This window comes from Motacilla alba, chromosome 1 (genome assembly GCF_015832195.1).
Source record: "Motacilla alba alba isolate MOTALB_02 chromosome 1, Motacilla_alba_V1.0_pri, whole genome shotgun sequence".
Lineage (NCBI taxonomy): Eukaryota > Metazoa > Chordata > Aves > Passeriformes > Motacillidae > Motacilla > Motacilla alba.
Genome location: NC_052016.1, coordinates 45,555,995 through 45,582,814, shown reverse-complemented (window position 1 = coordinate 45,582,814; position 26,820 = coordinate 45,555,995). Strand labels below are relative to the sequence as shown.

At 39.0% G+C, this 26,820-nt stretch overlaps 1 protein-coding gene across 12 annotated transcripts in view; it reads right to left on the bottom strand.

Annotated features, from left to right (window-relative positions):
- FAT3 (FAT atypical cadherin 3) overlaps positions 1–26,820 on the bottom strand; it is a 399,575-nt gene that overhangs the window by 123,721 nt on the left and 249,034 nt on the right. For all 12 annotated transcript variants that reach the window (XM_038142935.1, XM_038142926.1, XM_038142945.1 and 9 more), the window contains one exon: positions 10,314–10,375. In XM_038142935.1, coding sequence (XP_037998863.1) covers positions 10,314–10,375 — 62 coding nt within the window. The remainder of the gene's footprint in view (positions 1–10,313; positions 10,376–26,820) is intronic.

The following is a 26,820-nucleotide window of genomic DNA, read 5'->3' as shown; positions in this document are numbered from 1 at the left end:
GGACTGTGTGGTGATGTGGGAAGATCTGAAAGATCAGAAAAATAGGGAAAATACATTATATTGAAGGACATTACAGGCTACAGTGAGAAGACTGTGGGATGTGATGAGGCTCAAAGAAAATGTTGTGCATTCATTGTGTACTGGGGAAAGGTTCTCATCAAGTGCGCGGACTGGTGGGGGCAGTTTTGTGAAATGTGAGTTTTTAATGTATGAAAATGATAAACTCCTGAAAAAGAAAAGCACTAAGAAGGGAAAGACAAAAAAAAAAAAAATAGAGGACAGAGCTCTGACAAAACATGCATGTGTCAAATCAACCCAAAGGCCACTCAAGACAACAGAATTGGAGAGTTAGTGCTGGGATCCCTAAACGGGGAATTGCAGGGTGGTTGGATTTAGTGCATATAAATGGTGGTGTCAAGTGAAGTTGCTGTGAAAAAATTCCAGAATCAACTTTTTTTTTTAGCAATAACAAGCCTGAATTTGGAACAGCTGAGAACAGATCACCCTGGGAGAAAGAACAAATGGATGCAAATCTTGTTTAAGGGCATTTTTCTAAATGATGGATTAATTAAAAGGCATACTAGGGTTTCCTGTGCCCAGAAAGGATTTTAGTACAGATGCAATGCATTCCTAACTGAGGAAGAAGATGCTCCCCTGCCCTAAATTTGACTCTCAGCTTGGTCTTAGCTGAGAAGGCAGGAATATGAGACCTCTGCAAAATGTGTATATGTGCATGCATGTTTGTGTGCTTAAACGTTACAGACATAAATTAACAGTCTGGCAGCTGATGGGTATTACCCATGCTACAAAAAAACATGATATTGCACTAAAGCAGACAATTCACACAACACAAAGGCTCTGTATATCTAAAATAGATTTGAATCATGTGAAAGATTTCCTGTGGCTTCTGCAGAAGATTAAAACACTGGTACATTCATATAAAAATGTGAAGATTTAGCAAAGCAGTGCAACCTGCACAATGAGTCTTTGTTTCACCAAGCACAGAGCCTGGCAAGAGAGACACCCTGAAAGAATATATGAGACCAATTTGGGCATGGTAGGTGGGCTTCTGCCCATAAAAAAGGGAGCTACAGATCTTAAGAAACATACAATGAAGAAAAAACCTGTTAGCCCTGAGCTAATCTGTGAGCTAATCCCTCAGTGAGAAAGCAACATTAGACTAAACTTCTTAATCCTGACTGAAAAGAAAAGCTTGATAGAGATTAACCACAGAATTTGCCTGCACAAGCTTAGCATGAGGAATGATTTATAAAACAAGAAGGAAGACCACTAATACATCCCTCTCTGTTTCAACAACATTTAACACATGGGTGCAGACCTAATTTTCGAAGCATGCAATAAAACTTGATGTTTTAATAATACTTTTCCATCCATTTGCATTGATCTAATGCTCTGCTATCTCACAGTTCTGCAAAGAAAAGAGAGAGGTATTGAGTATATTTTAAATTGCTTTTCTCTCATGTATTCACTCATCCATTTCCAACACACCTGAGCAAATGCAGCCATGGGCACCAATGTCTAATTCTTTTATCCTCGGATTATTAGGGATAAGTTTAGGAAAATCATTGCTACTGAAGCCAGACTAAGCACACCACTCAGGATAAGCAAAGGAATTGAACTAGCCCCCAGCATAATACTTTCCCCTCTCCACAGTGACTTCACACGTCTTAATATAATGCTAGTTAATCATAAAGTAACTTTCTTGCATTACACCATGATGCTGAGTCCAGTAAGATTTTTATTAGGTCCAGAGGGTCAACAAAGTGCTGATACATCCCTAGGCTCCCAGGAGATGCTCAGAACCTTGCAGGGTAGCTGACTGCAGGCTGGATTTCCTTCCTGGCACAACTGCATTTTTTCTGTGATGCCTTTAAAAGTTTTGGAAAATGCCTTATAAGATAGCATGCAAAGTCTATAAGCTGAATAACTCCTTCCATGCTTCTATGCTGAGGTGCTTAGAGCCAATACCTGCTGCTAGAATGCTGTGGGTCTACAAGGAAAATCCTAAAAGAGGCATTTGATGCCCAGCATGAAAAAGCCAACAGAGCTGTGCTTTGTGGATATTCATTTCTTCATTTCATTACCCAATGGTTCAGGTCAGTGATTCATGAAATCTGTAAAACAACCTCCCTCCCTTTGCAAATGTCAGATATATGCAAATCATTCCTTGACTAAAGCAAGACTCTAGGCAATCAGAAATGTGATTTTTTTAATGAGACACTGTGGCAGACAGCAGTGTGTGAACCAAAGCCTCAGCCCTGGATGACTCTGATCTGGCCAAGCTCTTCAAAACATGAACCTGAATGAGTATCTGCAAAATCATCTCTGTCTTGATACTGGGCCAGATTTTCATCTAAAAAGGTAATTAATAGGTTTTTTATCCTGGATCATAATACCAATTGTTCCCTGCCCATTTCTAGCAGGCTCACTGTCCAATGAAACATGATTTAGTAAAAAATATATTTGGGGCAGTATTCCACTGTAGATGATGTATCTCTCATCATATGTCAGTGAATTGGGAAAATCAAATATTTTCCATGAGCTGAGGAGGGAATAAATAATATATGAGCTGTTTTTTCTTATTTTAATACCAAAGAAATTAACACAAGCTTACACTACACTTATAGAAAGTCTGTAAGCTCTGGCTCATTCCTGTAATCATCAAGCATTCACAACAAAACCCCACAGTTTTGCATATTGAGTTTTGAACATTTTTTACTTAGGAAGCTCATTAGAGACAGAAAAGAGAAATGCTTTTCTTCATTACTATTGGTATTTGGTATCAATAAAATAGATTAACCAAACAAGCGTGAAATTTTTAATGCTGGACTAAAATCCTGCCATGTAAGAACTTTCACACAGTATCAGATTAGCTGGATGGCTTAAACACTCTCCAAGAGAGGCCAGAGTCAGGTACTCTGATATAAATGATGCACTGATGGAACTGTCAGTAGTGTATCTGTCCTTGACATCATCCTGGTGTCAGCATGTGCAAAACAATTTTAAAAGAAGGAAACTAATGATGAGAAAGTGAAAAGATTGTGATGATTATTATAATCTAAAAATAAAGATTGAAATCAGACATTAGCATAAGGCAAAAAAGTAAAGCATCCTCAGCAAAAGCTTGACTTAAAAGTCTACAAATTTTATGGGAATGTCACAGACATTCTTTGCACACTCAGTCTCTCAAGGCTATTGGTATTTCATTGAACAACTGAAATGAGCTGAGGGTCACTGCTACTATTTGATATACACAGACCCATTCTTGCCCTTTCCCTTTAGTATATATATTGTGTCATCAGAATTGTGGGCATATTTTCCAATGGCTATCTGACTTTAACATGGAATACTAAGGACTTTAAACACACAATTCTTTATTTTTTTCAATCCAAGTTTAATTTGCCCCATTAATTTAAATTTATAAGGAGACATTTTTTCTTATTTAATAAGAAAACAGAATTATTATTCCATGTGCATAAAGAAAAGTGCTATTAAATTCAGTTTTCCCAATGCTTAGGCTCTGTTACTTGTGTTACTTCTCAAGACATTATCTAAGATAATAGGACATTTGGGAGCAATTGAAATTTGTAATAATAAAAGAGAGTAATCTGTAAAAACACGATGCCTTAATTCTTCTGCTGTTTAAAGTTTCTGGTCATATCTCCTGCACAGAGACCACTCATTTAACAATGGAATTAGTAATATTTTCAGTGATGCACTTGATAATTCTTCATCTTATCAGACCACATAAGTTAGAGACAATAGTCTAGCTGGGGAGACCAGTTGTCACTGCAGACAGATGGATCACACCAGGACTTTTCCCTCATTTTGCTGTGTAAGATGTTCTGCCCATATATACATGAGAAGCAGTGTGCAATGTCATATGTAAATCTGCCTCTGAAGGATAGTTCTAACCTCCAGTTACCTCCTGCCCTTGGAAAGTTGTTGGCTATTTCTGAAGACAGCAGCAGAACACAGGAAGGAAACCTGCATCATGGGATGAGCGAGCTCACTTTGTGCCTCCTAAGCCCAGACCTTGTGTCTCTGCTAGATCTAACACCACACTGGCCAGGTGGATTTCCTCTCTGCTCACAAACCCATGGAGAGTTAATATGAGACGAACATGTTTTTGATTTTCTTTAGAATCGCTTGTTTTCTTCCCTTTTTTTCCTCCCCACCCTCCTTCTTTACTTTTTTTCCTTCCTTTCCTTTTATCCTTTTCCTTTTTCCCCTTAACTTTGAAGTTGACATTAAAGTTCAGTGTCACCATTTGAAGATGACTTTGATACATCTTCCATTGTCCTTTTAGAAAGCTGCCTCTATAAACAAACTGTTCAACCAGAAATACTTTCAGGTGTCTCAAAAAGAATTAAAATAGTTCTCTTATTTCCAGCAAGCACAACCAGTAATACTTTTCGAAGTCAAGCTGGAAAGAAGAGGCTGTTTACCTATTTTTTGAACTTCCCTTGCATTTTCTGATAAGCTTCAGTGTTAAAAAGGGAAAGGCATGTGCCTTTGGACCCATTTAAACCTCAGACAAAATGTTCAATCAGACACACTGCCTCATTTTTACACCATCACCAGCATGTCACTGAGAAAAAATGCAGCTTTCTCTGCCAAATGTGGGCAATGCTAAAGAACCATGAAACAAATGCTTACACAGACTTGTAATCCAGGATTTAAGCAATCAATGTGCTGTAGAGCACTATTCAGCTACATAAACCCAATGAACTTCAGCTTTTGTAATTCTCCTGTAAAAATATACATGAGCATATTGTCACACAGCTGCCTATATTCTTCAGAAAATGTTGCAGCTTTTCACAAAGGACCACCGACTTCAGGCATCACCACTACCAAAGGCTACAGCCCAAGTGAGCAGGCTCAAAAACAAAACAAAGTTAAATTTGTGAAGTTCTTGTGTGGGAGATGGTGCTGGAAAAGAGGAGGCTGGTGGAGAACACAGGCTGGTCCAATGCTGAGCCACCAGAGTGGTGCTTGTGGGAAGAACTGAGAGGTAGTGCTATTTTTAAATGCCCCATAGCAAGTTCTTAAACTCCTCCTCCCCTGCAAACTGTGGCCATAAACTTCACGGCAGCAACTTCCACAGTGATATTCTGGACCAAATTCCAAGTGGAATAAAATTATAATCTCTCTATCAAAATTCCCCTCACATTTACAGCTCGCCATTAAATGAGTGGAAATTTGAATTCTTTTTAGAAGGCTCCAATTACAGCAGATTATCATGTTTCCCTCTAATTACTGCATATAAATACATGCCATGTAACACAGTTTATTGTCCCCTTAGTGTACCTACAGTAAATAGAAACCAATGTGTTTCATTCAGCCCATGTATTTTGACACTCACATCAGATTTAGCAATTTGTCTTCATTACGACCCCTTGCACTGTTACTGCCATCCTTCTCCGTGCTGTGCTGGAGCTTCACAGCAGAAAGATTGATGAAGCTTGTGTATACTGATTTGTGACAAAAGCAGGGCACTTGAGAGGCACTTTTACCATTCTGATAGCACTAAGAGGGCTAAAAATTAGCTGCAGTAAGCCAATACTCTGCTCCCACTTCTCCTCCTCTTCAATTAGGGTACATGACTTGGACCTTGAAAGGCTAAGGCTGCTGTAACACTATTTTTAAACCTATTGCCTTCAGTTGCTTTGTCACTTGTGAAGAGATTTAAAAGTTCTGACCATACTTATTAACAGCTACTTTTATTCTTTAGAGACACTTTGAATAGACAGGTTTTTTACCGTGACAAATGTTAAAAGATATTTTCTGAATGAATCTGCAATGGTAAATTTAAATAGCTATTTCAGTGTTTTGGACTGACAAATACTATGGATATAATTTTCAAAAATGGCTAAATGTCTGAAGAGCCCACACCACATGTGCTCATCAGGGAGAGACTAAACAGCCTCAGCACTTTGAAAGCACCAACTTATTATATACCATTATCAAGAGGATGGAGAGGTCATCTCTCACTACAGACAATTCACCCCTTCAATCATGAAGTTTCAAAGACTGTTGCTAGAATTGCACACTGAAGCCTGTAACTCTTCTGGCTCATTCTTTTGCTAAACACAGGTCTTGACACAGCAATTCCCAACCAGCTGAACTGCTCAGTGGTGGGTGCATTTTGCAGAGGCTTTGTTGGTAGCATGAGTAACAAAGGCTCTGTAACAGAGTGTTTAGAAACTGCTCAGGGCGAGAAAATGTGCTCAGATCCATTTTCTGGGCTGAATGTGCAAATTAATGAATTGTAGTCTGGATTCAACAATCCTCTCCCATCAAGTCGCCCATGTACACTGGAAAGCAGACCAGGAATTATTCATGTTCTGGAAATCTCAGAATCAGCTGACACCACACAAGGGCGCATATCTTGCATGAAATGGTTTAATTTTTATGCTTATTATAGGACCTCCACCACTCCTGCAGCTGTTTCAATAAAATCACGCAGCAAAATCGCTAGAGTTTGTAAAACTGTCAACCAGCATTAGGAGGCATCTGCAAAAACTGAGGGCAGAAAAAAAAATTACAGACTACTTTTGTGAGGGTTTTTTTTCCAAAGCTCAAACTCCACTGACATTCTCCACTCCTAGCTTCTTCTTTTTAGTAAATGAGCATAATACGAGAAAAGAATGTGAAGTATTAACATAGAAGTTACTAGAAGACAACACATGTCCTGAAGAAGGAGGAAGTAAAAGAAGGAAAGAAGAGGATGATGTATTCAATTATTGAAGGAGAATAAAGCCAAATCATCTGAAATTTGCACCTCACTTGGAAATACATCACTATTCTCATTCACTTGCAAAACAAGCAGGTAGCTCTCAGGATTACCATTCCTCCTTCAGACTGTTATTTAAATACTTCATCCTAATGCCAAAATTTTTGAGACTGTCTGTGAAATAGAACAAATGCTTTTGTCTTGCTTCATGTGAGAAAGTAATGTAATCAAGTGGTCATTTTCCTCCCATTTCAGGCAGAACCAGTCCATTAATAAGAATTCACTAAAGCAAGAGACCATCCTGTATAAAATCCAGTGACATCCAATTTAAACCTTAGCAGTAAAATTTTACCTGATAGCAAGCACTGAATACAAGCTGCAGCTTTGCAGGGCAATATAAATGTGTCAGAAAAAATATTAAGCCCTCAACTTGGGAGCTTAAAAAAAAGCATTGACAATGTCACAATCAATGAAAAAACAGGGAGAAGTAATTCTTTTTTTACCCCCTTGTTCCAAAATGCCAAAATAAACAAACAAACAATACCCAAAAAATATCACTGAAGCAAACAGAAAATCCCAATGATTATAAAGGGGAGTCAATTTCTGACTTCTTCGTGCATCTTTTGGCTCAGGGTCTAGACATGTTTCTGTACGCACTTTGGAACATACTCCTAGTAAGTGTAAGTCCTGTGACAGCAGCCTGAGGTATCATTTAAAAAATCCATGTGGACACAGCTCCATACATCTAAAGACAATTAAAGGAGGAATGAAGAAGAAATGCACATCTGACCTTGGCCTCAGTACTTTGCAACAGAATTCTTATGCAACTTAGAAGGAAAGTCACTTAGATTCACCTTTCCTAAGCATGGAAGCCCTAAAAATACACCCCCCATCCTTGCTGATAATTCATGTTTCCTCTGTTACAGACAGGGACAGACAACTCCAGAAGAACAACTCTATGCCGTCACCAGTGGTGGTCTGGAGACAAGCACTGGCACTACACACAACTACAGTGACTAACATCTGCTACCTTGTATCACTTCATTTCCTAACAGCTTCGGAGAAAGAGGTGGAAATACTGTTAACAATGAAATTTGCTAAGTAAATACTGGCAGGTACTTACAGGGTATACCATCTCTGTCAAAGACAGGCTTATTAAAAATAATTAAAAAGTTGTATCTAGGAAAGGTCTGTCAGTGGCTCACACAGACACTGGGCAAAGGGGAGCAAGGGTTGCTAGGTCAAGTACTAATCAGAGTTTTTTAAAGGGAGCCACGTTTGCGCTCCTTTACACCAGACAGGCTCCTGGAAGAAGGGTATGAAATGAAGCCTGAAGGGAAACACTGTACTACTGGGAAACCACGGCTGTCCAGGCAATTAAGGGCTCCCCAGGGGTTAATTACACACAGACAGACAGGCATTTCAGAAAACATTTCTCAGTTTGCCACAAGAACAAGCACAGCTCGGCCAGCCCGGCTCTGGACCCCAGCCTACGCGCGGATGTGCAGCCGGAACGAGCCTCCCAGGAGGCAGCCATGGGCAACGTTTCAGCAGCAGCTCAAAGGGGCAATTTGACCACCGTGGCTGTGTCTCCACCAGAGTCCAATTCCCTTTCCCACTCACTGTTTCCAGGTAGGATTTACAATGCGGTCACATGCACGCCTCTGCAGGACACCCTGCTCCTGTGTTTCTCCTCTCCGTAGCCTGCCCTCCACCTCACTCCCATTCACAAGCCTTGGAGCAGTGTAAGACACAAGTTTCTCTCTACTGCATCTTCAGCCCCTAAAATCTTGTAGACTGTTATTCTTTCAAGCAAGATACAATTCAGGGGAAAGAACAGATTAACTTGTATTGATGACTAAAGCTAAATTCCTATAAGTAACTAATTTGTTTTCTTTTTACAATTAATAGTAGCACTCCCCCATCTGTATGGGAATCCCTTGGAAAATGTGTATGTGGCATGTTTCGCTGAGATCACTGAGGCAAACACATAAATCACAGAATTACAGAATCACGGAATCACAGAATGATTAATGTTGGAAGGGACCTGTGGAGCTCATCTAGTCCAACTCCTGCTAAAGCAGGTTCATCTACAGCTGGCTGTGCAGGATCACATCCAGGCAGGTTTTGAGTATCTCCAGAGAGAGAGACTCCACAACCTCTCTGTGCAACCCGTTCTAGTGCTCTGTCACCTGCACAGAAAATAAGTTTTTTTCCTCATATTCAGATGGAATGTCCTGTGTATCATTTTGTGCTGACTTGTTGTCCACCAGGATTACCTGGTCCTTCTCTGCAGAGCAAAGGAGACCTAGAAACCCAAGATTCTCATCAATAGACACATTTCAAAATCAACACCCCTTTCATTCCATTTGTGATTTTTTCTGACAGTATAAACTGGAAAGCTTGAAGTTATTGGAATACATGATTACTTTACTAACTCTACAACTTAAATCCTAAAAAGGGAAAAATCCTTGTATTTCCCTCCTTTTAATTATGACATGCAATGTGTAATAATCTACAGTGAATTATCAAGAAAAAACGCCACCCAAACTTGTATAGTAATAATCAACCCTTCTCTCCTGTGTTCTGCACTCGCCAAAATAATTTGGGATTTCTAGCAAATAAAAAAACCTAATGAGTATGCTAATATATATATTTTACTACATTTTGCTGTCAGACAGTGATTATACTGGGAACTGTTGTGTCCAGATGTTTTTTAGCTTGTATGGATTTGAAGGATTTCCTAGTAGGGGTGATTGATTATGTGGGACAATATGGTTCTTTTTGCTTGTACCAACAGGAATCAAGAATTCCTTACTTCACAAAAAGACAAAAGAACAGAGTCAAGGAACTTCTACCCAAAGTTAAAAAAACCCACAGCATGGTGTACAGCAGTGTAAAAGAAAACACATGTGGCAAAACCAGTAGTTCACAAGTGTATCACTCCATGCCCAACACATGTGAGCTCCTTATAAAGAGAAACATTCATCACAAGGGCCAAGGGAATGGTTTAGATACTCTTTTTTAAAAGGCAATTTCTAACATGAAAATTGTTGTTATCAGTCCCAATAAGCGAAAATTAAAAAAAAAAAATCATTGATTCTGATAATGCAGTGCATGTGAAAAAGTTAAAAGTTTGCTTTCATCCAAATTATCAGGTTGCATATTAGATCCAAGATGGAAAATTTAAATCGGTTTAACCTGAGAGACTAAAATTCTTGGCAGGGTTGGGGTCATTCCACATATTTTTTAAAAAACATTTTGCTCTGGATATTCTAAATTTCTGTCAGAAACAAAATTTAAGAGCGACAACAAAAGACTTAACTGAAGTAGATTAGAGGTGGAAAATAAATGTTCAATTTTTTTTATTTTTTTCCCTGTGCTTGTGAATTGCAAAATATTTTATTTCTTCTGTATCATCAGGCAATTACCAGCTTTGTGTGAGTCTGTTATGAAGAGGAGAAAGGACAATACCACTCTCCTGGAACAGCAAGAAGTGATTTTAAACTACAAAAATCAGCTAACATCTTAACATATATTTTGCACTTAAACTTACCTCTAAAAAATGTTCTGCTTGCTGTTCCCGATCCAATTTTCTTGATGTTGTGGTAATCAGACCTGTGGAAAAAAAGGATGATATTTGATTGTCAATATCATTGAAAAATATATATCTTCAGCAACCTGAATACATTCTTACACATTGCCTGTTTAATTTTTAAAACAGTCAAAGAGAAAAAAACCTATTTGAAGCTAGATCAGACACAGATCTCTTTGACATCTGTCAAGCAATTTATTTCTCAGTCCAACCATTATCACTTTCTGACCAGCAATGAATCTTTAAAAAAAATTGCTGTGAGAAAAATAACTGAGAAACAGTTAACTGTGTGTCTACAGTTAACATGCTACATTTATTACAGTGAATGAAAAAAACTCACTAAAGAATCACTATTTGTCTTATGATTAAGAGTTTCAATGAATCATTTGCATATGACTGAAATTTTTCTGTAAAAAGCCTCATTAAAGATTTCAGAGTTCTCAAACAATTAATGGGATAGGATGCTGATTACTTCCATGCCAAGAATACTTGACAAAGAAGGTTATTTCTGTAATAATGATTTCCATATATAATAATTGTAATGTATTAAAGGTTTTGTTCTACAATTTCATCAATTTGTTCCATGCTCAAATTGAGTCTTTAAAATAAAGTACCTTTTTACATGAGGATGATCAAGATATCTTTTTAAGGCAATGTACCTCCACAAATTATTAAACTGTTGTGAGATTTATACTGTGGAAAGAAAAGGAAACACCTCAATAGTTCCCTTAAGAAATGGGATGCATACCTTCTAGGAACATAGCTTAGTTTTTTATTTTGTTCTTACTAGAGATTTGAAGGGCAGATTTGGGTTTTCCCTCATAAAAACATTTTTTTTTGATAGGAAAATGCCTTATGTTCTTGTTTTTTGATAGACCAACTTTTCCTGGATATAAAGATGATTTTGGAGACAATGTCAGTTGTCCAAGTTGTTCTCAAGAATTTGTCATCTTTAGGATTAGCAAAGGAAACAAGAAAATAAATTCTTCCTGGATGAACTATTCTACTTATTGAATTAATCAGACCAGCCAAGCATCTAAACAAAAATCCATGATGACAGTGAATCCTTAAAACACCCCATCAGCAACATCTACATAGGACTTCTAGTCCCAGAAGGCTTCTAGAGCTACAGCTCCTCATATGCTATTACCTTCTCCTTGGAGAAATCCATTTACCTATTTTGGTGAAAAGGAGAGAAATATTACTTGAAGTAATGGGCTGAAATGAATAAAGGGAAGTGCACTCTGCCTCCAGGATTTCAGACTCGTTAAAAGATATATCAGACCACAGAAGTGACAACCAAGGGGAGGTCACAGAAATTAAGAGTGGATCATTATCATTACGTGGAAGAAGCTGGTGCTGGCAAAAAGCTGAAAAAACAAACTTGCCTGCATCAAGCAGTTGTAGGTATTCAAAACTGTTACACCATATGGTAGACATCTATCTACTCACTGCATCAGTTTAAACAGAAATGACAGCACAGATGATAAATTGGTGCCATTCACACACCCCATGTCTGAAGAGATCTCAAAGATACAGGCAAGTAATTCCTAGTTGTGAAGGAAGTTCAGGCCCAATAAATTGATAAAGATTTCAGATTTGAAATATCCCTATTCATCATATGCATGGCCACTATGGATATTTATCAAGCACAACCTAATCACAGTACAGAATATGATAATTTTTATATTATCTTCCACTTCCTTCATTCCAAATGTGCCACTGTGAACTCTACCTACTTTATTCTTAAAAAAGTGATCTCTAGCTGTAAATAATAGAAGGTCCCTGTCCTCACCATCTTCTTCAGGCAGAGAAGTTCACATTCCTTTTCAAGACCAAGAGCTAATGCTTGGAACTGAATATCATGAACTCTTAGTACTTGTCTTTCAGTGCTAAAACTAAAACAACTACTACTACTGCTCCTCCTCACAAAACTACTGTTATCACAAAGGAGGTCCCTTTGTTGATTGTAGAGCCTTTTTGACTGCAGTAATTGTCAGAGTGCCTTCTGAATTTTCTTCCAAAAGAAAACATACATGAACACATAGAAAGTCTCTACAACAGAACTGCCTGTATTTTAAATGCAGCAGATCTTGGAAGATTTATCACTCAGTTTTCACAGCTGATCCTAAAGTGGACAGGTAGCAGACCATCACCCTCAATTCTGCAGACTTGATTGTGAAGTATGCTGATTGTGAACCATCACAGCTTCTTGTTTTTGCTTTAAAGGCAGGCATACAATGCCCATTCTGGGCAGTTTCATTAGGCTGTTAAATTAATGTGTAGAAATTACTGTTCCTATGTGTGTGCACTTATGAGGCTTTGGTTTCCTCTCCTGTTCGCTGTCCCACCTGGCACCCATGATGGCCTCACTGCAGTATGCTGGCTGCTCACTGTCACATACATTCCTGATGCCAGGGACAGATCACACTGTCCAACACATGTCCAGCTCAAAATATAACTATACATAGAATCAGGTCTCAGTTACTTGATATTAATATTTACTGAATTATTGCAATGTAGTGGTATGGATATGAATCTGGTTCTTTCAGGTTACAAAACTGTATTTCAAGAAATTATGAAGAGTAATCATCAAAACTGAAAAGAAAAATATGACAGTTATGTCTAAGACTACCCACAGCTTTATCAGTCCAGTCTCAAAGAAATTAACTTCCTGGGTTTTATGAAAATCTTACTGTGTTCCTCCCTCTTGTGTTAACTACTCCATGTCACAGATACATAATAGCAGTATTTAGTAGGATGCAGAACTTTATTTTCCAGACACTGCAGTAACTGAGAAAAACTTGCCTTTGCACAAGAGACCATATCCCAGTGTTAGCTCTTATCTAACTGCTTTAAATTGTCATACTCTGTTACGGTGTAAAGGTATTATCTAAAGAAAATAACTTTCAGAGAAAAATAAACCTCAGGAAATTATGTTAGGCTGTGCTCCTGCCTATGAGAATGTCACAAGGGGACAAGGATAAAAGATGACCCTTCCTTTTTTTTCCTATCTTCAGCCATATGGACAACCTTTCAAAGCCAGCTGGGAAATACAGCACACATTTATTAAAAATTAGTCAAAACCACTAACAAGCTTCAGAAATTGTTGCACACTTCTCAAACAGTTTTTTCTCAAACTTGCAGGGAAACATCATGGTCCTGCTAAGGGCAGGAGATATTTATAACTGTGATCTTTAAGAACATCCACAAGAGTGAAGAGGAAAATTGTATTCACTAGAGAAGCTATTTAAAGTAACACCATCCACTAAAAAACAAGGTTATGTCATTCTCCTCACAATATTTCATATTTTTCTTTGATTTTGTGAGTTAAAACATCTCTCTCTTCATCCTGGCACATCTGTTCCTCAGACCACATAAATGAGTTCTTTTGTGAAATTCCAAAACATTGCTTGACCAAGTATTTCAGCTTTGAGGTAACTTGCTATATTACACCTTGGGGGTCTTATACAACTTGCTTTTCTATGATACCTTCCACTTTTGCTGTTGGAGTATTTTTCCCATCTTAACAAATGAATAATTATTGTTCTATTGCTGTTACAGAGTTGGAAATGCTGGAAGGTGAACATGCTCAGTCTACACATGTCCTGTAATACTGCATGACACAGTCACAAGTCCCAGCTGACACTGACAGGGGAATATCCTACCAAAACCTCACTGGATAAGACACTTTACAGTGTGTCCCAAATCAGTCCCCTGTAAAAGGAAATTCAAATTCAGCATGCAGATGGAGAAGAAACAGCAATGTTCTTCATCTCATCACTTTATAATGTGGATGGGGAAACCAGATATGTAGGGTAGGTAAAAAAAGTAGACTTGCCTTAGTGCTTAGATGCAGCCTTAGTGACACAGAAGGAAAAACAGGACCAACACAAAGACATCCTGAAAATTTAGCCAATACATCAGCCTATACAATCTTCAGCCAAGGCATCATCTTACAAACCACCAGTTATAAGGGCTCAGATGTGTGATCGAGACATTTGAACACTTACCACTGATGCTTGGGATAATGTTTTTAGCACGTTGAAAGGTGCTAAAGAAGGGAAAAGTACAGTGAAAGATCCAAACCCACCTGAGATACTTTGGACTTGCAATTAGTAAAGCCTGCAGCTACTACAGTGCAAATGAAGATATAGAATTAATCAGCAAACAGTATCTTGGTCATAGGAATAATGCCAGGCATGTGTGTGGATGAATGCACACGTGTGTCTGTATCACTGAACATGACATAAAACCTGGAATAGTTACAAATTCAACAGTATGACTAATGCTTTATAGTTTTAAAAAGTTTTTTTTAGAATTTGATCAAAGTGAAGGATTTAATCCATGCTCTACCTTCAGTTAGCTCTCATTTCCCAGAAGGGTGCTCATGGAAATAAAACCTCTGTGTGCCTGTGTGTGCTGAAGTAGACAGGCAGTGCTATGCAAATACATACATATATACTGTATGTACAGTCAAATATTAGACTATGTATATGCACATGTGTGACATTTTGCATCTACCCCAAAAGCTGAATATTAAAAGTTACCCTAAAATGCACAATATTTACAGAGGTATATTTAGCTCTAAGGTTTACTGATGTTTATTCTTTCCATATATATGCATTATTTGAGTATTTTTGTTGTAAACAAATAAATTAGTTAATCTACATTTCTTCTGTGGACTTAGCCTCAGAAGAAAAATTCACAAAGGGCTGTTAAGTGCAAAGGCTCTGACAGAGGAAATCTTAAACACTGGAGATTTTAAACAGTATTAAATAGACACAAGCACTGCTCTGGGTTTGCTTCTGATGCTTATTCTCTACACATCCAGAACAGCCCATGGCTGTAGGTGTGATAATAACTGAACTGACCCTTGACTTAGAAGAAATTCACATATTTTTCAGTACTATGGCACTTAGGGTCCAAAAATTAGTTTGCTACAGGCTATATTCGGACAGAGATTGAATTTCCCTAATATGGCTGTGAAGCCAAGGAGAGTTCAATAGCCTTCTCCTTATGAAATTAAATTATTTTCATTCAACCTGCAGATGGATAACCTTACCTGAGCTTTTTCCTGAAGTACTGCATAAAAGATAACAGAATCCAGTATGGAGAGACAGCATATTTTACTGCTATCTCTGGAAGTGCTGCAAATTTTATAATATAAAGAACATTTTCTTTAAAAAAATGAAATTCTGAAGAACTCCTTTATTGATTTTTCTTTCTCAAACTTTGTTTAGGTGAAATATGAAAAACGTGTAGGACAGGTAATAAGCAGGCTAAAGTAAAAGAAACCAAATAAATTTCTGTTTTAAGATGAAGGCTGAGTGTCTTCACAGAGAAAGGAAGCTGAGAAAGAAAGCAACATCATCCCCTTTCCTGGCAAAAGATTAATGGGATACATTTACTGCATGTTTTACTGTACATTAATATTTTTCTTGCTCTTCATATTCATAAAAACATTTATTAAGAAAATACAAGTGGGGAATGGATGGATTGAAAGTGCTATAGGGGACTTCAGGTTATTATGCAGGCCTTAAAAACAAGCTCAGAACATACTGCCTGGCTCCAAGTCATAGCACTACATGCTTTACACCCTTGCCACTCACTGTGGAGCAAGAATCTGTGCCTGGGACTTCCAGGCGGCACAGGACCATGTGTGTCCCACGAAACACACACACACCCACGGATGGTCTGGATGGATTAGCCGAGGTTTAATCTGAAAGATTTCTAGTCCCTAGGTAATGATGGACACTTTCTCCTCCTTCAGGTACTGATTCTCATTTTCAAAGAGAAAAATTTTAGAATGGAAGAAAGAATATAAAATTAGACACCTTTCTCAACAGAGTTCTTGTGCCCTGTGAGATGCTCTGAGCATCCTGCAACACTGCTCCTATCCTGTCACAGTCCAAAGTGGATGCACTTCCCAGTTTGCCTTTCTCAAATACTGTAAAGAACAAGTACACGGAAAGAAAACTTCAAGAAGATATCAAAGGAAACATTCCGTAGAGGTACCCTTGAAAGCTCTGCTTGGAAAAATACTGCCTTGGGATTGTTTGCTGGAAATACAGCCCTTTTAACCCAGCCTGTTAAACAGACAAAAGGAATAAGTAAAACAAACACTATTTTTACAAAAATGTTCTATAAATTCAGTGACTGGTTATACACACTGCTCATTCACCAAAGCCCTAGGGCTGAATCGGCAGAAATTCATATGGGAGTTTATAGGTTTACTAGAAATCTACAATATTTATTAACATTACACACAAAGGTATGAAACAGCCTCTCCACACATTTATGAACACAGAAGAGAGTACATAGCTGCAGAGAAATACACCCATCAGTTGTCAGCTGTCCCACTACTCTTTGAAAGTAAATTTAAGTCTTTAGATGGATTAAAGAAAAAAAAAAAGGCAGCCACAATAAACAGCATCAGGATTTTCACCATATATTCAGGAACGTAAAACTATTGCGCATTCCTGACCATAGAAATGTCGAAATGAATAGCAATAACCAGGGTAATTCTATTATCCACAGGCAGCGAGAGGCATTGTAAACACTCTAACAGCACATTCATCTCCTGCAATAAATTAGGGATCGACAAAGCAAAATTGAATTTCAAAGATAAATGATAGAAAACGACGTGCATTTTACTTGGAGATGTAAACAAACATATCATTTTATATAATTACACATGTAAACCTCTAATTTAGAAAGACTGTATTCTGATCTAAATGAATGATACTTCATTGAACAAGAAAGAGAACCCACCAGGCGAGCCTGTGCAATTACGTGGAGGACTGCTGCTTTATTGTTTTTCCTGAGGTGACAATGAAAGTGGAACGACCTTTTTGAAACAAGCTAGGTATAAAAAATGATTGCTTTTTAAAAACAGTTGCATTTTCTAATGCATGGTTATGCCTAAAAAAAAAAAAAAGGAGAAGCTGAAGCAAAACCTTTTTGTTCTTTCGTTGTCCCTTCTGCCTCTCGTTAAGAGTTCCGTCAGCTTATTGCTGAAAATATCAAAACTCTCAACAAAATGCACAGCAAACATTCACTTCAATGAAGATTTTGGATTATGCTTTCCTTTAAAGGCAGATTCTGGCTTTTTTTTTGTTCCTAGAATATGTTTAAAGTGACAATATGGTGTGCCAGTCTGTTCTGCCTGTAAAACAGGGGACTTAAAGGGACTCCCTTTCATTCTTTAAAACTCAGCCAGTGCAGTCCCAAGGAACTGTAGGCAAAGCCACTACTTTTTAAAATATTTTTCTCCACTTGTGGAGTAGCCAGGTTTTCTGTTCTGTGTATTCCTCCTGGAAGGTTATTTGCACTCACGACTGCTGAATACCCAGGTTTCCAGACTGCATTTATGAATAATTTGCACCTTTATTTTGGTCAACTCAACAAGACAAGCTGTATTGGTTCTTTCTCACCTAATAAATTTGCTGTTACCTTTCCTGCATTACAGTTCCAACCTTCATCCCTCCTAAGACTCATGGATGGAGAACACTGTGCTCCAGATAAAATCTACACATCCACACTAAAGCAGCCTAACTACTGATCCCTGTGGATGCATCTAGCAAGGAGCAGCAATCTTGTATTAGTCTACAAATACATTGTTTAGTTTACTCCATTAATGAATTTCTACTCTTCAAACTCCTAGAGAGCCTTTCTTGGTTTTTTTGTTGGTTTTTTTTGTGGTTTTTTTTTTTCCTTCTTTTTTTTTTTTTTCCTTTTCCCCAAACGCTTCAGTGTGGATGACGCCTTCCAACCCTGGATGAGAGCAAACTCCCTCTTTTGAAGCCAACACCACTGAAGAAACCACCAACTAAGATCATTTGTCTAGCCAATACTTGAGATAATCTGTTAACGTATGCCCTTCAGCATGCAAATTCCTTATTCAAGACTCATAATTTTTATTTCCTCCTCAGCCAGGCCCATACGCAATATCAATTCAACAATTAATCTCCGTGTCCTCGTGCCTCATAAATTCTGCAGTGCAACCATATCAAATGCATTACTGAAGTCCACGTAGATGACATACAAAGTATTTCTTAGAACATCATTTATCTTATCCATGACATCAAGATAGGCTGATACGATTTACTTCTGGTAAACCCATGAGCACTTTTATCCCGTTTTCTATTTATATTCATGTTTTTAATTATACTGTCCTTCAAAATACTTTTGAAAGCCTTGCGGTTGACAGAGGTCAGACAAATAGTTCTGTGACTGCAAGGCTGATTTCTTCACCCTGTCTTCCTGCTCTTTGCTGCTGACATTTTATTTGTTATCTTCCAGCTGCATGGCTTAAATCTCAAATTTTATAATACCCCGCAGTATTTACCTGCTACAGGAGTCATATTTAAGGTGCCAATTCTTTCACATATTTGGAGCAGAAATTATCCTTATTCTTACTTGATATAATAGTGATGGCAGTGAGTTGTGTTTGGCCAGGAAGAAGCCAAATCCAAACTCGCTGTGGATAGCAGGATAAGGTCTGCAAAGGTTGCTATATCAAACCACAGTCACCACCTGACTATGGTCACTTTGGACTGAAAATGGCTTCAGGCATCTCACAGTGATGTACTTCTTGAACTCAGGTGGGATGAAACTCAAAGTGCAACCCAAAATGCCTACCCTCTAAAATGATCCCTCAGGACCTACCCTTAACATTGCAAACACTCTGCAGTCCATAGCTGCAATATTATATGACAATATTCAACGTGCCCAAGCTGCACTGGCCCCTGTAGCACAACTGATGAGCAATTTCTTCGCACTGTCATTGTCGCCTGAGTCATCTCTTGGGGCTGTGATGCTCTGGAACAAATGAGCAAATGCCCTTGAGGGACTGTCCCACAGGGGCTTAGGTCTTCTAAAACACTTCACAGATAAGTTCATGCTTTGGAGGATAAGAAGGTTTTCAAGTTCAAATGCTTTATTTAGGCTCAAACAAATATGTAAGAATAGAAATAGCACTCATATCTTCTTTTGCTTTCTTCCCTTCAGAAGTGCAGTGCCACCTAAAAACCTAATTGCTAATATGATGCCTCAGCACAGATTTTAACATCTCCCTGCATCGCTTCCATTTTCAGGGAGAAATTACAGAATTCTATTTGGGCTATAATTAGCATATCATTATTAGAGGCAAAAATAGCTATAAATATATCTAACTGGTGGCTAGCTTAGTAACCAGCACACATCATCATTAAACAATTTTCTTTAATTTTTTTTGTGCACAAAGGCCTCATAATTCTGCAAAAGCAACAACTAAGCCTAACTAGACTCTGGATGCAGTTTATGCTAATTAACTTCACTGTTCGCAGGAATAAAGACATAAAATATCTGCAGCGAGGGTGGTGGTGGTGGTGTCACTTTCAGTGGAAAGGGGCAACGTAAATATTCTGTACCTTGGACCTGGATACATCATGACTTCTTGTTTGATCTCTTTTTCTGGCATATTATAACAAAAGAAGGAAAAAAGAATAATAAAAAAGTCTCCAATTAACACTTTTGTATAAGATATGCACAGGTCACAGCATGATGAAGTCCTGGTATTTTCCCTTCTCAATAGAGGAGGTGCGAAGGGTTTGTGGGGCACAGCTGTCAGTTTCGCCCCCCAATCTACACACCCCCATTACCTTTCAAAGAGAAGTGGTTTTGCCTTTTTTCCTCAACCAAGCACTGTTCTGACCAACAGAAAACTAGAGATTTTTCCCAAAATGCGTTAAAAAAAAAAGGTGCAAATCCCTCATGACCATTAACTGTCTCCAGCTCAGTAAAGCACAATGGTGAGAGTGGTGCCCTGTGCTACCTGCAGATTCCCCAGGTCAAGTCAATCTCATCTTCATCTATAATAAGAAAATGATTCATTGGCGAGGTGATCTCACTGGTGATTTGGAGGCAGAACACAGAGATGTGGAAAGAAGCCTCACAGAAAAGATATACAGCCCTCTTTCATGACATGCAACTCAACACTCAGCACTGTCAAGATCTGCCATCTTTCCCAAGGTGGTCTCCTGCCTGAGGAAGCATACTAAGACACCTCTTAGATTTCCAGCTCACCCTGTGTCTTGGTCTGTAACCTTACATGGGACATTTTATGTCTCTGTGCTTCAGCTTTCCCTCCCATAAAACTGGGATAATGGGTATGTTTCTTTCTAAAGTGCCTTGTGACCTAAAACAAAAAAAATTACTTCTTTTAAGATATTATTAACTAACAATTTCATGAAGTTCAGAGATAACAGCACTAAGCATTTTCTAAAATTTGTCCTTTTTTTGCTTCTCTGAGCACAGACTTATAAACTGTTATCAAAGGGTAAAATACAGTATTAGGTGTGACCCCTACTTCAGTGGCTCAGCGCATAGCAAACAGCAAAAATGCACAACAAAACTAGAAAAGGAACACTAGTTGCTTTTCTTTGTGAAGCCAGCCCAGTGCCCCAGCCTTGTGGAACAGCTCAGTTCTTTAAGTAAATCCAAGTCTCCTTAGATGCCTGCCTCTTGCACAGGTCCCTTTTAGAAATATGATGGATATGGATGAAACAGGAATGGAAACGTGTATGCCTGAAAGCACTCAAAGAAACGACATTCGGGTTTAAAGGAATGGTCTATACTGCTAACCAAGGAGATGTCCGGGGAACATGCTTATTACATCTGGGCACTTTGCTAAGGTCCCAGCATGGACCTGTCAGCAGGAGATCTGTGGTTTGGTACCTGGAGGAGGGCAACAATGTTCCATCATATCACCTATACTATCATGCTAAGAAAAGGACAGATGACGGCCTTAAAGAGATGCAAGATGAGACAAAGACAGTCAGCAATGAGTTACAGAAGCAGAAATACCCCAAATTGCAATGCAAAGTTCTGTTAAGCCCTAAATGTTTTGGAAGACCTGTTTGAAACAAGACCTGTTCAGTGCCTTTTAAATCAAGAAGAACCAAAGAGACACAGTGAGGACTTCAATTTCCCACAAGAGTCATTTTTGTCACAGTACTTGGATACCTATGCCTTGGTGTGCAGAGTACAAGAGAATAAGAAAAAAAACAAGTTCCAGATCAAGTTAAATAAAATAAAATGGCCTTCTCCCTTCACAAGATCTCACACTGAGTTTGTTACAATTAATTCTGACACTCTTATTTCATCTAGTTTTAATCTAGGCCACTTCTCACTGAAATGGATGCCATGTTTAACTACCCTGCTGACCACAAGCTGAGGAGAACCATGAGGATAATACACACACCCATTGTGAAACCTATTCTGTGCTAACCTATCATGGCTCAAAAGCTGGTTGTTATTGCACTACTGGATACAAAGGCTCCAAGGCAGAGTGGGATGCTTGGTGTGCTCATTTGCATCTCATTACCCAGCATGCTCTTCCTTCTCAGTGCTATTTTCATAGCGGCATTGTTGTCCGAGCCCTGGGAACAAGTGAAAAGATTTGGTGACTTTGGATGCATGCAGTTCTTTTCTACTTGCTTTGCTCTCCCTTTATAATGAAAGGCTTTCCAAAGTGGTAAAAATTAATTGATTTTCCATTTTTAAGGCTGTATGGGTGTGGGTTTGTTTTCCTTGTTTTTCTTTTTTTTTTTTTTTTTTTAATTTTTATTTTTGAGGGTTTTTTTTCCCAGTAGTTTAAGCTATCAGGAGCAAATCTTGAATAACAAATAAGATTACAGAAATGTGAGCCTAATGTTCCTCTCTACAAGGCGCTCAAGCATGAAGGTTTTGATCGAAGAGTAAGAAATGAGATTTAACTTCCTTCTGATTTAAGTTTCATTTGTACAAAGAACCTGTTTCAGCAAAATGTGATTGCAAGCTCATTATTCAGTGAAGGGCAAATATCTTCAATTGCAATCTAGTAAGATCAGCAGCTTTTTCTGTGTTACAAGCCTCAGTGAAGAGAACTGAACATACTGGCTTCTGTCATTGTCTACATCTGAGACTGTGATGATTTCACCCTGTCCAATTCATTTCAAAAGCTGTAGCTTCCAATTAAATGTATAAGTTGTCAGCCAGAGTAAGTGTCTATCATTTGAGCCAGATCAGTTTTGGTTTCTGGCAGTTTCACTGCATCAAAGGGTTGATTTACAGATCAGTTACTTTTTTTTTTTCAGTACTGAAGGGAATAAAACTGCCTCAAACATGGGACTCAAAACAAGCCTGAGTTACCTGTTTTCCACACTTTTCAGTGTGTTTTAACAAGTTGCATATAAAACTTCATTCCTCAGTGACTTGATAGTTTTCAACATGCACTTAAAAATAATTAAAAAAAAAGAAACTCCAGGCAAATCTAAGAACCTTAAAGTAATGTTCTTTAACAACATGTTGCACACAAAGATTACATTTACTCTATAACTGTCAATGAACTCAGCACCAAAAGCTTGTGTGAGGTATGAGGTTAGGTCCTTCTCAGCTTAAAAAGACTCCTCCCATTTCACAGATAAGGAATCTTAGCTATAAAAGTAAAACTATGTGTTGAAAACTGTTGCTGTGCATAGCAGAAGCACATTTAAAGCACTTCAGTCTCTCAGGTTCAAGTTTTAAGAATCTGAGCAATTTTGAGAGTCCTTGAGATAAAAAATGGGTAAATGTAGGTAAAAATAAAGAAAAAAAATACTTGACATGGAGTCTCTATGCAAGGAAAAACTATGAGTTTTGGGGGTTTTAAGGCTAAGACTCAGTACCTCCTTAAAATATGCACAGCATTTGCTCCTTGGGCTCCTTGTGGCAGGAGTCTGAGTGGCATTTCACAGCAGGATCCTGATGATGCTTTGAAGTGTTTGTGCTGTATAACCCTTGATGAATCAATTAGGCTTCCTCACTCACCCAAATTATTATTTTTACTTGCAGTATTGTTTTTACAGCAATAGCACAGCCCTAAACCTAGAAACTGGTCCGGTAGGATCCAAAAAGATCAGGTTGTAACTACTGTAGGTGGTGATTGGTGAAACTGAAACACCCGGAAGTAAAAGGTAGATGGATTCAGTTTTTAAAACATTTAAGATGTTTTAAAATCTTAAATCACAATCAGGTAGCCTCTTAACAGTCTGTATCTACTGAGGCACACTGAGCTAAGAGCCACTGTGTGGGGAAATCATGGAGACATGCAGGAGTTGGGAACAGGGACTGGAGACTGTGTGGCAGCTGGGATGGGGCAACATCAGTCAGGACACCCACAGATCTACTCCCAGGAACTAAACCCCACTGTTTTCAAAGGGGCCATAATGTCTGGTAACAGTGACAGACAGAGCTGAGTGAACTGCTGAGGACCTGGGCAATGCTGGTAGCTACTTCAAGAGTGGTGATGGTGGTCCAAAACCAGGAGTGCATAGAGCTACAATGGCCTTTTCTCTTCCAGAAGAAATACTTGTGTGAGCAAGCAGAAATGATTCAAGGTAGCCACAGTGTAAAGTAGCAAAATAATCAAAAAGAGTTCAATAAAAAGTGAAATGAGCAGTTAATTCAAAGTTCACTAAGACACCCAATGCCCCAAAATAGTTTTGTTTTGTCAGTTAAAGGAAGGAGGACAAAGAAGTGAGTGCAAACACATTTTTAGTACATGGATTTTTCCAAGAGTCAGTAATATTTCTGCAGCCACACCACCAAAACCTCTCTCACCATGGGCCAGCACAGGTGCCTTGGAACAGAACAAAACCCTGCTTAAGCAGGACAGGCAAGAGTCACTGCACCTCCATCCTACCTGGCTAACAAACATCCTTGTAGAGTCAAAGCAGAGAAGCAGGCACCTCTTAAGCATGATTTATATGGGATGTTTTTAGATATTCAAGCTAAGAGGAGATAAAATGTAGTTTAGAGGTATCTCTCTCTCTCTCTCTTTAGTCACTAAAAAGGCATTTTACAGATGGTGCAGATCCCTACAGTTTGGGAGGGGGAGTCAGAGCCTTTATGTCCCAAGAAAAAAATCCCCATGAGGTAGATGAGGGAGGCAAAATGGGATTGTCTCTTATTTTCTCTATTGTCTCTTATTGTCTCCAGGTCCTACTGGATTTGGGGCTATCGGCCCCAGAAAGAGCAGCCCCAGAAAGCTATGAAGCAGCTCTCCACCTCCTATTTTAGGCTACATCACTCTCTTTCCCAGCACTGATATTTCTCTGGGAGGGTCTGCTGGCTGGCCTTTGCCTGTCTCTGCGCAGGAAAGGACCTCTCCCGTGCCGTGGCTCTGATGGTTCCTTCATCCCCCAGCCCCCGGAGTTCAAGGAGGGAAGATAGCACCTGCGACCCCTATTTCTGCTGCCGCCATAAATTCAACTTTCCATTAAATTTTTATTTCTAGGTCAAGACAAGAATGATAGATTAAAAACAAAAATAGCTGAGCATTCAGTATGGGAGCTGCTGCAGCACAGCACTTCAAGCCTGCCAGACCCCAGACAGCCTCCAAGTATGCCAGTTATTGATTTTTGTACCAAAACATTTACATTGGCACAACCCCCAGTGAGTGCAATTATATGGGTATAAAGGTGCTTTATACCAGCATAGATTATGAGATAAACAAGCTCATTTATACTGCTGTAACTGCATTCACTTCGGGGTATTTGTACCGCTTTAATGATACCAGTGTAGTTAAAGCAGTACAACTTGAGTCTACAGACAAGACCTCAGCCTGATGGTAATTAACACGGGCATTTCCAGCCACCCCGAGCAGCTGAGGTTAGTGTTGGAAATAGCAACTGACCCATAACAATTTGCAACAGCATCAGAAGCCTCTATAAAATAGCTCCACCTTCCACTCCCGCTTTTTCCACATTTGCGGGAAGGATGTTTATTGTGCCCTTTTTACCAGGCAGCCCCAAGAGCTAAAAGTTGCTTGTGGCCACTTTTCTCTTGCATCTGGACAGCAAAACAAAACAAAAAAATAATCAATTCACCCGGTGACATTTTGCTGTGAAAGAGCGAAGGCAGCACAAAAACGCTGCTAGAAGTGGTGGTTAACCCTGTGCTACCCTTATTGTTCCTTATTCACCAGTCCCGAGTGCTGGAGCAGCCCGTGGAGCACGGGAAAAGGGGCTCTGCCATCTGTTGCTAGGGCTGACATCACCCCTGTTTGCTCAGGCATTGCTCCTCAGGGCTGTGTTTGCATCATTAATCAGCACCAGCCCTGTGCTGGCCCATTCAGCAGCGCCTCGGCTGTCAGCTCTGGAGAACCTCACTGCAAAAAGGAGCTGCCAAAGTGCTCGGCCTCATTCGGAGAGAGGTTTGGATATACATCAAGATTGTTTTAGACGCAGTATTTGTCAACTCATCCTGGGAGAAAGTGTGCCCTGCACAGTACACAACTTGACAAAGGGAGGAAAAACAAACCCAGAAAACCACCCCCATCTTCCATATGCACTCTCCACAGGTTAAACTTCAAGCCACAGAAAACCAAACTGCTCTTTCCCTGAAACCATGCTTGCCAAGAGGCTGCTTAACCCATCAAACTGATAATGGATACACATCACTTAATTTTTTTTTCCTGAATAATACTAGCACAATCTCACAGGAAACAACAAGAAATTCCTTAACCCGAAAAAAAATAAAAGAAGATTTAATAAAAAAATGGGCTGCCAATGCAGACAGGGAGCAATGTTTCCATAGGAAACCTTGGGGAACAGAGGCACAGAGGGGCTTACAGATTTCCTCAAGGTCAAACACAGAGAAATGCACAAGCAAGGAATGACTGAAGCACTGGCTACAAATACTGCAGCAGCACAGACACCAACCAGACACACAGACCCCCCATTTCCAATTATCTTCTATCTTCCCAAATGTCCGAGTGGGTCATGCAATATCAGCATAAACAAAGGGCATGTCATGTTGGAAACACATAGGGCATAAACATGGAAAATGCTGAACAGAACTGACATATATTGAGCAGGTTTCTGGAAATACTCAAATGTCTGGAAGGAGTTGTTTTGAGTTCTTTTCTTGGGGAAGAAGAGGGAAACACAAATTTCTTTTACAGGCAGCAGATCTATTTGAAAAATTAGTAATTGCTTAAACATGAAACATCAGATGAGAGTCATCTTGAGACTAAGGCACTTGAATTTAGGTGTCTGCATGTGATCCAGAGAGCTCATCAGTGTGTGTTCCACTTGGCTTTCTACACATAAGCATCTATGGCTTTGGGTACATCTGGCTCCTAGACGTAGCACCCTCAGGACTTCTCATTTAGTACTCCATGCCCACATCCCGAGTACTCTTCTTTCAGTCTGAAGGACAGAAAGAAAATGGTACATTTCACACATGCTCCTGCAACACAGCGATGGGGACAAATCCTTTAAATAACAATTTTGTTCCTACTTTCAGTGATTTTAATTTAATTTTCATCTTATATGGCTGTTTTCCAGACCCTACCTGGAATCAAGCTAATTCATACCTTCCTACACAGCTCAGCACAAGTGAGAGACTCTTTCCCAAGTGGTTTTGACAAAATTGAGCATCAAAGGAAGTACTTTTCTCACTT